This window comes from Perca fluviatilis, chromosome 5 (assembly GCF_010015445.1).
Source record: "Perca fluviatilis chromosome 5, GENO_Pfluv_1.0, whole genome shotgun sequence".
Taxonomy (NCBI): domain Eukaryota; kingdom Metazoa; phylum Chordata; class Actinopteri; order Perciformes; family Percidae; genus Perca; species Perca fluviatilis.
The window spans coordinates 25,427,831-25,440,360 of record NC_053116.1 but is presented as its reverse complement, the minus strand read 5'-3'; the positions used below and the strand labels follow the sequence as shown (position 1 = coordinate 25,440,360).

The window sequence follows — 12,530 nt, the reverse complement described above, 5'->3', positions numbered from 1 at the left end:
CTTATATGTGTTGCTTAACGTTTGCCTCAGAGCAGCCAGGAAAAGTTGGTGGGGAAAAGTAATCAACCTTGGAGATAAGTAACCACAAATATCCCCAAATAGACCTTATCTCTCCAACTCAACCTCTGTGTGAACCTCACAGATGTCTCACTTGGACTTGAGTTGGTCAGATCTTTTAATTTTTAACTGACAATATTATTTGGGCTGCTACAAATCCTAAATTTCTTACCAAACTATAGCAATTCAAAAGTTTTTTTGAGAATGATTTCACATTCTAATGGATGAGATCCATATGCATGTACAATGTTTAAATACAGAAATTGCAGTCAAATTCTCCCAGATCCATTTCAAAATATTTTTTCTTCAGACATTTTCTCACATTAAACTAGGCAAAAGAATAATTTCCATTCGCTTTGTCATGAAGCACATTGTACATAAAGACATCAATTTATTATTATACAATTTAGTATAGAGGTCCAATGCTATGGAATGCAGTACATTGAATGGGACAATGAAATTGTTATCTTACTTGCCAGCTTTGAGGACACAGTTATTTTTCATTTCCTATAACCTTATTGCTGGTTTGCCTCTGTTGGTTGTATTTATTGTCTTATTTGAGGTTTGCTTTTTTAATAAATACATTATTTCTGTATTATGTGATTTCTTTGTTTGTTGTATGCTTGTTCTGTTTTTGTTTTTGATAAGTAATAATGCCATTTTGAATCTTGTATTTTGGACTCTCAATAAGCCTTTCAGGCTTCCTTCCTCTCCTGCATTGACATTACTTTTTTCTCCAATTGTATTTATTTTATATCTTTTATTGTGCAAATAAATCTAACTAAACCTTAATTAACAGATGCTGTTCACACTATGGTTATACGCTTATTTAACAAGGGTCAGTCTGTCTGTTTTGTACTATCAAAGAAAAATGCTGTCCTATTTTATATGTGAATAAATACACAATATGAAATTAAAATTAAAGTTGCCAGGCTTTGACTACAGAAGTTAGTTTCTGCACAACAGAATCTGACCTACGGCCCTTTACTGCGTGTCATCCCCTCCCTCTAGCTCTTTCCTATCTATCACTATCACTGTCTAATAAAAAAATTATAATAATAATTAAAAATAAAAAAAACAGGCCAAACTAATTTTTTGTTTAAATTATCTTACTGTATAGGTTTGTGTATAGATATAAACAATCTCGAAGATATATAATAAAGTGTGCACTTTAAATCCCACATCAGTGTTTTAAAAAAAACACTAAATATTTTAGCAAGGTTGGAAATTGATATATATGTGGTAAACTGGTGTGCGACAAAATTGCTTTTTACCCTAATATTTTATAAACATTACAAAAGCAAAAGAGAGCAAAAGCACAAAAGCATTCATTTTTTGCACCGCTCCAACTTGTTTTCCAAGAAAATAATAGATCAAATGCTGACATTTATGTAAAATCACAAATTTAGTCAACTGTTGCAATATTTTTGCTGTGATACAAAATGTAGTGGATCCATGCAGAGGAATAAGACTTTTTGCTGTTTTATCCACCATGTTTAATGAGCAGATATTACAATTAAACCTTATGAATAGACCTGCTTTTATGTAGCTATATGCAAGTATTACACGGTACTAATAAGTACTACACGGCCACAGGAAACATTCAGTGCTTTCATGAGCAATGGAAACTTCAGCTGCTGGAGGAGTCAGAGTAGGGAGGGCTACATTTGGTATGAAATAAGGCTCTTTGCATCCACTGAAGCTCTTGAGGGTTAAGCTAAAAACCTTTCATTCCCCTGACTTGTTTAACAAGTCCAAAAATTATACATAACTCCAGGACACTTTGGCCTTGGCCTTGTTATCCTGGTCAGTTCTGGCTGTTTTGCTGTCCACTTAGCTCCACCCCAGTATAAAGAATTGTCAAAGGGAAAATTTCCAGGAATTTGACACAGTTTTTGTAGGTTGCATAACATCATGAAAGGTATAAATATGTCAGATGTTTCACTGCAAACTGTGGGTATATGGACACGATGAAGTTTGTGGTTTTTGCTCTCTTTGTTGCTGGTGGTAAGGATCTTACACACACGAGACTGTTACATCTGCATTGAGCCATGCAACTACAGTATTTCAGCTTTCTCTACAAACTGAATGCAGATTAATAGTTAAGAGTCTGTCTCTGTCTGTCTCTTCAGCCTACGGGTGCGGCGTGCCCACCTTCCCCCCTGTGGTGACGAGGGTGGTTGGAGGAGAGGATGTCAGGCCTCACAGCTGGCCATGGCAGGTAAAACATGCCCCGAAAACAAGGCGTCAACTGTCGGAAAAATACTTATTTAAGACTGCAGACTTCATGAGAGTATAGTAAATTATAGGCTGTTAAGATATACAGTACAGTATGTGACAAGGACACTAAAACTATCACAATAATAGAGCAAATTCAAAGTGTTTTACATAAGGTATGTTTAAAAGACAATAAATAATCAAATTAATGAATTAAAATAGAATACATTTAGATAAATAAAATAAGATAATATACAAATAGACAAAAAAATAATAATGGACCAATAATATAGTGGTTACAGTGCAATAAGTTGCCCCAAATTCAATAACAATAATTCATCAAAGGCACAGAAAAACAAGACAGTTTTTAATTAATATTTGGCTTAAATCAGGGTGCATTTAATATATGAAAGAGATACAGCTGCATGTGTGCCTGTAAACAGTAAGTCTTTGAGGGCAGATACAGAAAAGAACACTTGTTGATTGTGTTCATATGTACGTTTTAGATTTCCCTGCAGTACAACAGACAGGGCGAGTGGAGACACACCTGTGGAGGTACTCTGATCTCTGACCAGTGGGTCCTCACTGCTGCTCACTGTATCAGGTATGGATCAGTGGAGCCCAAAACCATTCATGATGATAGGTTATTATGACTCAATGCAGCACTGACACAATATTAACAATCACTGACATGGATCATGCTGTGTGGAATTATAGCTGTATATTAAAATATGTGATATATTTAGTTTCCAATACAATTTTACTTAATTCATGAAATTCTTTGAATCCAGAGCCCAAAGGGAATGATCTCAAACCACTAGCACATTTCTCCGCTTTTCTTTTCACTTTTAGGACTTAACAGTAGATTAAAATGCTTGTTAGGAACACCACATTTTCATATAGAATCCACAAAACATGGTTGGTAATTTGGATAGTGATTGTCTTTTAAGCTTACTACAGAAAAGCATCAAGAAACGTAATCTTTGAAGAGGATCTCTGAGCTAATATTTTACTACTTCACATTCTTCTCTCTGTCAACTTGCAGCAGTGGCAGGGAGTACAGAGTTGCCATGGGAAAGCACAACCTGATCCAGACTGAGGAGGGTGTTGTGTTCATGGGCACCGCTAACATTGTTGTGCATGAGAAATGGAACCCCTTGTTCATCCGGTAAAAAAAGAAAAAAAAGACTTGTGGCTATGAATTGGGAGACTTTGCTGAAAACCAAAAAAGATCATTTCTGTAAACGTTACATTTTACAGCAGGTGTATGATGAATCTAAATGTGTGTTTCCTCTCCAGTAATGACATCGCCCTGATCAAGCTGGAGTCCCCAGTTACCTTCTCTGACAGCATCACGGCTGCTTGTCTCCCTGCTGCCGGCTTCATCCTCCCCCATGACGAGCCCTGCTACGTCACTGGATGGGGTCGCCTCAGCAGTAAGTGCCCTGACAAAGTCGGTTTAATTTAATAGATCACTTAAAACATCACCAGATAATAGTTCCTGTGGTGTGCAATGATCTCAAAAGAAAAACTAGCTGAGAAAGCATTATTTCCTGCATAATAAAATATTGTTCTAACAGTTTCTTCGTATTTAGGTTAGTAATACAGTATTATCTTAGCATTTCAGCTTTAAATTTATATGTTTATGTACTGTATACAGTAAATGTAAAGAAGACCTTTTTGTTTTCTGTATTTGTGTCTACTTAAGTTTGATAATGACCAATTTCTTTTTACTGCAGAGTGGTCTACTATTCTAAAATAAAAAAGTTTTACAGTGTGGATGGAAAATAGTTGTTTGCCTAAACCTTTCTAATCAGTGTTTTCCTCAAACATCTGTCTTGTTAAAGGGTAAATACCGTTTGTTTTCAACATGGACCCTTTTTTTCTTATGTTTTTGTGTGACTGATAGGAACAACAATCTTTAAACTTGGTCCAGTATTAAGCATGAATGCTGTAACCGGCAGCCACAGACCGGGCTGCAATGTAACCCTATGGGGCAAATGTGCATCGTCAATTTGGTCCACTAAAAGTGCTTTTTTTGCGACTGAAAGGCTCAGATTATTATTCTAAGTGTCTGACAACATTATGGAAAGGATCCTTACAGAGATAGGCCTTTTTAAAACCTATTTAAGACCTTTCTGTTTAACCAGAAACAGCTTTGAGGTCGCTAGCACTAAACCTACCAGACTCCGTTAAAAAAACAATACTTTTAGTGTGTATAGAGCCAACATATTTTCACATGTAAATCAGTAAACTATGTGTTCATTTCAACCAAAACTAGAGTTGTGATAGTTAGAAAAGTGGAAAGACGACCCAAAACGGCTTTTCATAGTTTCATTTAGTTTCTTTTGACTTTGAATGAAGTGTAGTTTACGAGTCTGGTGGCTTTACCAAACGCAATTTTGCAGATGTTTAAAAAAAGGATCTTACTCTTTAACAGAAAGGTGGACCTCCTTAAAAATCCTTTCCATAATGTTGGCAGACACTTAGAATATTGGCAGAATATTAATCTGAACCTTGCAACAGCAAAACAAGCACTTTTGTGAACGTACAAGCTGCACAATTGCCCTATTAACTTACATTGTAGCTTGTTTAGCCACTGCCCACTGCAGCGATCTCGCTCAATACTGGACCAGTGTCAGATTGTTGTTCTCATCAGTCACTTAGATACAAAAACATAGGAAAATAGGTTGAACAAAAATGGTAGTTACCCTTTAAAGTTGTGTTTCTCACCAGTCTTTTACCTGAGCTGAAGTTATGCTAGTGTGCATCTCTCATCCAAACAGCCGGAGGTCCCATCGCTGACATCCTGCAGCAGGCCCTCCTGCCGGTGGTGGACCACGCCACCTGCACCAAGCCTGACTGGTGGGGTTCTCAGGTGAAGGATACCATGGTCTGTGCTGGTGGAGATGGAATTGTGTCCGGTTGCAACGTGAGTCTAAAACAACACAAAATGACACATCATAGAACCTTTGCTTCTGACATCAGTAAACTTCCTCAACCTGTTAAGTCTGTCATGCATTATAGAGAGGACCATTCTTCTGTTTTATTGAAGGTTTTTTTCTGTACTTATTGGGGAGAAAAGAGCACATACATTTTCCATTTCAATAGTAATTGTACATGTCACACAAACTGTAACAAAACAGAGCTGCAATGATTAGTCATTTCATCAAGTCAGAAAAAAAAATAATTAATTAGCATTTGAAGTCATTTATGTATTCACAAATATTCACTGGTTCCAGCTTCTCAAATGTGATTTTTGGCTGTTTTTAGACTTCTCTGATATTTAACTAAATATCTTTTGGTTTTAGACTGTTGGTCAGACAAAACAAGCTATTTGAATATGTCAACTTAGGCTTGATGGTGTCAGGAAATTATGATGGGCTTTTTCTGACAAATTATAGACCAAACGATTAATAGAGAGAATCTACAGATTGATCAATAATGACAATAACTGTTACACTTAGAAACACTATGTGCTCTGTCCCTTTACATTTTAGTCTTTTATCTGAGATTCTTCCTCTGATACACCACAAATATCTGAAAACTATCTCTCCTAAAATACCTTTATTTATATATAAATATTTATTTGAGAGAAAGAGTGTCCGTTAAAAGGTCTACAAAATGTAAAGGAACGTCTGTAAGGTATCATGAGTAATGTTAGATGTAAACATGTGTTTTTCAGTGACAAGACGTTATTATTAAATGTGGAATTTGCATCATATATTTCCTCTCACATGACTCAGGGTGACTCTGGCGGCCCTCTGAACTGCCAGAAGACTGATGGTGCCTGGGAGGTTCACGGCATCGTCAGCTTTGGCTCCGGGCTCAGCTGCAATTTCCCCAAGAAGCCCACTGTATTCACCCAAGTCAGCTCCTACATCGACTGGATCAGCTCTGTAAGCTCCTGAACCTCTCACTACATCACTGTTGTTTTATTTGAGCTTTTTCATTCAGGTATCAAGGGTTAAAATAGTAAAAAAAAAAAAATCTGGATCAATTAATAATAATGATACCACGTGTTATTACTGAAAACATGACGCTGCACTAAATCTAACATGTCTCTATCATCTCTTCCACAGAAAATGGTGGCCTATTGAGCGGGCAGGCTTTTGGGATCAAAGCCACCATGTGCACACACATGAATAAAATGTGGAACTGTAAATTAAACGATTTTGTGTTCTTTTATGTTTTGTACCATCTTTGTCTTCATTATTGGGTCAGCAAGTTTCCCAAAAATATGAAAATCAATAAAGCATAACTAAATTGTAAGCATGAGGAGTCAGCTGAAATATTACTTTTATTTTGACAAATATTTAATCTATCAAATTTGACCAAGGACACTTAAATAGCAGAAAAAAATGTAATGTTGCCTAATTGGAGTAGTGATGGGAAAGTCCTGTCTCCAACCACATGCTGTGTTCTCAGACTCCACCACTTGTTTGACTTTCTGCATGTCTCAGCCAGGTTTCCCAGGACAGTATGTACAGTACACTGGTAAGAAGTTGCTAACATGCAGTATAAATACAAGCCTGCTCTTAACACAAGATTTAGGCACACACTACATACTCTACAGTCATGAGGAGGCTGGTGGTTCTCGTTTTTGTGGTAGCTAGCGGTAAGACAGTTTCAATTTTCTCACATAACTCACTTAAAACTCATTTGGTGTGGTATAATCCAGACGAATAGTCCCTTAATAGTCTTGTAAAGAGTACTTATAATCATATTCTATTTGAAAAAATATGAATTGTTCAATCCCAGCTGAACGTGTACATTCTTATCTAAAATTACCGTAATCAAAAAACTCCAAATCACCTACTTTTTAACATTAAGTCTGGTGCAAAACTCACAATATACATTACTGACCCTGTCCCAGCCTACGGATGTGGCCTTCCCACTGTGCCTCCTGTGCTGAGCAGGGTGGTGGCAGGAGAGGACGTCAGGCCTCACAGCTGGCCCTGGCAGGTAGGCTCTGCTCTATATCTGTATAAAAAAAGAAATTAAAAAAAATCACTCACAACCACAGAACAACATTACAACACTACATATACTCTCTGAATCTTCTGTAGTTTAGTAATGTTGAATTTCGGATGAATTCTCCTCTGGAGCAGAAAAAGAGGGAGGAGAGATGAAATGGATTTGTAACACGGAGTGAAATTGTAATGTGTAGTAATGCACACTGTGCTCTCTCTGCTCTGCTCAGATCTCGCTCCAGTCAGACAGAAGTGGGCACTGGAGGCACGTCTGTGGAGGCACCCTGCTCTCTTCTGACTGGGTCCTCACTGCTGCACACTGCATCAAGTATGTTTAACTCCACCCGAGGGGAAGGGTTGTCAATATAATCACAATTACAATACAGCATGTTCTTTTTAAAAGGCTTCCCAATCTGGGCTGGGACAGTTTTTGTTTATGATTACACACACACACACACACACACACACACACACACACACACACACACACACACACACACACACACACACACACACACACACACACACACACACACACACACACACACACACACACACACACACACAGGTTGTTTGAGTATTTATTTTGTTAAATTGATGATCTTAAGAACTTTCCCACTTTTCATCATCTATTTATACTTAGTACTGTGATTTAATACGCCCAGTTCACAGTCACAGTTTATATTTACTATGCCAAACCAAAGGTCTGTGCCAGGAAATACTCCTGTGCCCAACAGGAAATGATGATTTTTGCTTTGTCTGTGACTGTAAGAGCTGTTTGTTTTGGGACTGAACAGAAGAGCAGGGCAGTTATTCTAGATTCAGCATAACCTCACCACCATGCCTGAACAGACAAAGAAAATAGTGATATGTAGAGAAGTTCAAAAAGCTTTTCTTCACAGTAAACCCTTTTTTTGAGGAGGACGGGGTTTTTTGTAATCAGAATAAAAATGCTTACGAAAAGTAGGAAATCTCAGATATTACTGCTTTAACCAGTGAAAAACAGCTTGGTCTCCTAAGCAACCATGCATCACCTCAACAGGACGACTTAGCATTTGCAATCCAGCATCAGCTTAATCAGTTTTGTACATGCAGGCAGAGAAGTCGATACTACGGTTCTAAACGCGGTGTCATCTGTTATCACACAGTGGCCGCTATAACTACAGAGTGGAGCTGGGTAAACACAGCCTGAAGACGAGCGAGGAGGGCTCGATGGCTCGGGGGGCAGCCAAAATCATCACTCATGAGGACTACAACACCATGCTCAGCCGGTAAGAGCCGGTCAAGAGTCAATATCGCCTCAGGAGTCCCAGTGTAAGCATGGTCAGCAGGCCACCTTGTGTAAGCAGAGTGATGAGTGATCAGTTAACTGTTTGTTTTTTTTAAATGAGGAAGCTGATGAAGCAAAACATGAATATAGCATGAACCATGTTTTGTTTGTAATTACTTCTTAAATGTGGGTGTACTGTGTTGTCTTTTGCAGTAACGACATCGCCCTGATCAAGCTGTCTTCCCCTATCACCTTCTCTGACACAATCATGGCTGCCTGCGTCCCAGACCGCGGCGTCGTCCTGCCTCACGGGGCTCCCTGCTATGTCACCGGCTGGGGTCGACTCTCCAGTGAGGGAATGAGAATGAATCACTGTGAATCTGCTTTACAAAGTTCCTTCCTGGACTTATTGTATGCCTGCTTAGTGGTGTCTAGTCAGTGTCTGTGCACCTGTCACTCAATTTAGGTCAAATGTTAAAGTCAAAGCCAAGAATATTTCACAACCATTAATTGGTCAGAAAAATGGGACATGTATCCATCAGCCTGCTAAATAAGAAGAGACCTAACCATATCTCGGGTAGGGGATTTATTTTCATACTGCAGCTACCAATTCAATCTATGATCATCTTTTGACATAAATGGTATGTCAAAAGAAGTAAAAAATGTCTTAAGAGGAAATACATGAAAACAAAGCTAGGGGTAGATACAATGCATTATCCTAGTAAAAAGAAAGCTTTAGTTTGAAGGGAAATGCTACACTGCTGCACATTCTCACTTGACTGAGGTGAGCTTCACAACCAGGATGAATTTTGTTTTAAAGAAGGGAAACTCACAGTTTACTCAGGTAGGCATGAAGGGTTCTGTTGAATGAAACACACTTCATTTTGCTCTGCTTACTGCCTTTGGCCCAGATGTAGTAAAATCTGATAAGAAAGCATGGTTTACAGCTACCCGGGAAATCCAGAGTTCTCGCGAGAGCACAATTTCAATTTAGTAATGATGCTCATTAACTATGCCCTTGTAGCCGAGCTGCACCAATCACATCGGTGTATCTGATATAGGCAGGCCAGAGGCGAGCTAAACAAATGACGACAGTTTAATCTACCAGTTAGCTCCGCTGGTAGCTAAGCGTATGGGGCTCTGGATACGTCACCCCGTGTATTGTTGTGATTGGTCGTAGTGTTATCCAATTGCGGGCAGTTTGATTTTCAAATGCATGCTTGGTGCCGCCTTTCGAGTTGGGCCATTTTCATTACTCAATGCCAGACCCTTAATCTTTTGGATTTGGGTCTGGATTTCCAGGCTAGTTTACAGCCCTCTTATCAATCAAACATATAAACATGCATTTTACTCGAATTTGAGGGCCTAAACTCTCTTGTACCATTGGACTGTTTTTAAGCTCAGTTAGAAGTTGCAACAGACGGGCAAGTTTGTTATTACTACAGCTATCTTTGAAGTTAAGCTATACACAACTATAAATGGTAGCAAATATAATCCAATATATCCAAGGTAGCGCTCTTGCAGCTAAATGGCTCAATAGGGATTCCATGTACAGCACTTGGGATACCATTCGTTTTGGTATTAAATGCAATCCTCTATGCTCTCTACCCTGGACACCATCTGTAACAGCAAATAATATCTCCCTCAAGCACCCCACCTGTCCCCCGAGTAAACCTGTCTCTTCCCCACAGCCAGCGGTCCTCCGGCTGACATCCTGCAGCAGGCTCTCCTGCCAGTGGTTGGCCACGCTACCTGCTCACTGCCTGACTGGTGGAGCGTCCTGGCAACAGACAAGATGGTCTGTGCCGGGGGTGACGGCATCACTGCTGGCTGTAGTGTAAGTTCATACGAGGAAGGGTCATCTCAAGCTGCAACAGTAATGTAATGGTCAATTAAAGCAATGAGTTATGTCATCTGTAAAACTTTCATCTAGCACAGTATAAAAGTCTTAAGGTAAGTAAGATTCAAGGAAAGGGCTTTTACTTTGAAATGGTGTAAAAGGAAAATTCTGCGTGACTACGAGATCACTAGTAGCCATACCTCCTTAGTTTGTGTACATAAGCTTCACGCCAACAGTGTGTGTGCTGGCCTGCAGGGAGACTCTGGTGGCCCCCTTAATTGCCAGAACCCTGATGGCTTCTGGGAGGTCCACGGCGTGGTGAGCTTTGGTTCTGGTCAGGGCTGCAACGTCTTCCAGAAGCCTACTGTGTTCACACAAGTCAGCTCCTACATCAACTGGATCAACACAGTGAGAACATTTTCATTTTGTGATTACCTTGCCAGCATAAACAACATAATACGAAGCCAACAAAAGCCTCAGCTTTCAAAAACAGGAAGTGTATTATAATTGTTTCTATTGTTTACTCTGCAGGCTATGACCAACTGCTGAAGAAGCTATTCAAGTGCTTTTGTCAGCAATAAGAACAACTGTGATTTATAATGTGTTGCCTCTTTTTTTTTACTGCAAAGTACAATGAAATGTTTATTAATGCAAACAAATGGACTGCAGAGCCATTGTTTGTTAATGTGAAGCTAAAATACTGTTCATGCCCTGGACACTTAAAAACAAGAAGCCCTTTTTAAACTTGGCCATGCAGGGAGGGGCCTTGACAACTATATCCAGATGTTTCTCTCAGCTGTCAATACAGCAGCTGTGTATTAACTCAGCATTGGTGAACATTACCAAAGTTAGAAAACATTGATGTTTTAATGTTCAGGGGATTATGGCATACAAGTCAACATGGAATTATACACAACTGTTAAGGAATCCAAATACACTTCTTAAAAACACTGTTAATTAACAAATACTTCCTTTTATTTCTCATAAAATATTCATGAGATACATGTTTTTACTCTAAGAAAAACAGCACAAACAAATTATAACTATCATAGAAAAGCACATTTTCACAGTACATAAAAGAAATATAGATTTAAGTAATAAAATAAGAAATTATAAATGAAAAAACAGCATGTGTTCCAGACACTCATCTGAGTAAAACAGAAAGTGCTAAAAACACTAATTTCATCAATGTAAAACATTTTAACTACATTGTAATAAAAATCAATCATGTAGTTAACTGGTCCTTTGAAAATGAGGTACGATGGCTATGTCTGCAGCACTGAACATTACCACAAAAAAAATAGACCATGTGGCAAGTTTCCACTTTGAAAACAAGTGAGAAAAATGGGGACATTGACCTGTTGAATTTCAATGACAAACTTGAAGGACCCTGTTGCCATTTGTTTGACAGAAAACTTGGCAATATACACATTACATGTCCAGCTGACGATGACTGAGTAGCTTTGTTTCATTAACTACATTTGTGTTGTTAACACAGTGCAGAACTAGGTAATGGAGTCACTAATAAAAAAGTGCCTTTGAATGACTGGTAAATCCATTCCTTTGGCTTCAGCTGTTCATATCAAAACAACTCTAACCTAAAGAAGAAAGGAGAGTTTGTTGACAGGTCTTTATAAAATAGTGCATGGGGATTAAATTCAAACTAGTTATCTGAACAGCTGTCTTTCTTCTCTGTTCGGCTCTTTCTCTGCATATCTCTAAGTGAAAACAGGCAAGTCAAGCTGTGGCTAGAGGAATGGTGATGAGCAAGTGATTGAGCAATAGTTGCTCTTGTTATGGCACAGCTGCACAATCAAAGAGTCTTTCTGTTGGTCATCTCCAGTACGAGAATAAACGAGCCCAGAAAGAGGCAGACTACACTACTGCCGGTGTTCACCATGACTACAGGAAAAAGGCTTTTAACTATTCACGAGCTCCATCCATTATGCTCTCACAGACTTCCTTCTCTACCTGCTATTTGCAAGAGTAAGAGCAACACTGCATTAGAAGAGCAACATTAGAGCTCAGGTTCAGTCATAGTGTTTTTTGAAATGTTTTAGGGAAAGCAGCAATGTTGTTATGAACACAAAGGCACTTGTACTTTAGTGTGTAGTGTACAACTTGAGGGCAAAACTCCAGTTTACTGCAGGCAATTAGCATATAAGCAAACCTC

General features: G+C 38.7%; 2 protein-coding genes across 2 annotated transcripts; both read left to right on the top strand.

Annotated features, from left to right (window-relative positions):
- The first annotated feature begins 2,007 nt into the window (after positions 1 to 2,007).
- LOC120558818 (chymotrypsin-C-like) lies at positions 2,008 to 6,462 on the top strand. Its single transcript, XM_039800070.1, has 8 exons — positions 2,008 to 2,064; positions 2,190 to 2,278; positions 2,781 to 2,878; positions 3,320 to 3,442; positions 3,574 to 3,710; positions 5,061 to 5,206; positions 6,021 to 6,173; positions 6,357 to 6,462. The coding sequence occupies exons 1-8, from the start codon at positions 2,019 to 2,021 to the stop codon at positions 6,372 to 6,374; spliced, it is 810 nt and encodes a 269-aa protein (XP_039656004.1). The 5' UTR covers positions 2,008 to 2,018; the 3' UTR covers positions 6,375 to 6,462.
- Positions 6,463 to 6,662: 200 nt separating this feature from the next.
- On the top strand, positions 6,663 to 10,954 carry LOC120559015 (chymotrypsin-like elastase family member 2A). Its single transcript, XM_039800439.1, has 8 exons — positions 6,663 to 6,771; positions 7,151 to 7,239; positions 7,478 to 7,575; positions 8,396 to 8,518; positions 8,731 to 8,867; positions 10,209 to 10,354; positions 10,613 to 10,765; positions 10,889 to 10,954. The coding sequence occupies exons 1-8, from the start codon at positions 6,663 to 6,665 to the stop codon at positions 10,904 to 10,906; spliced, it is 873 nt and encodes a 290-aa protein (XP_039656373.1). The 3' UTR covers positions 10,907 to 10,954.
- The last annotated feature ends 1,576 nt before the right edge of the window (positions 10,955 to 12,530 follow it).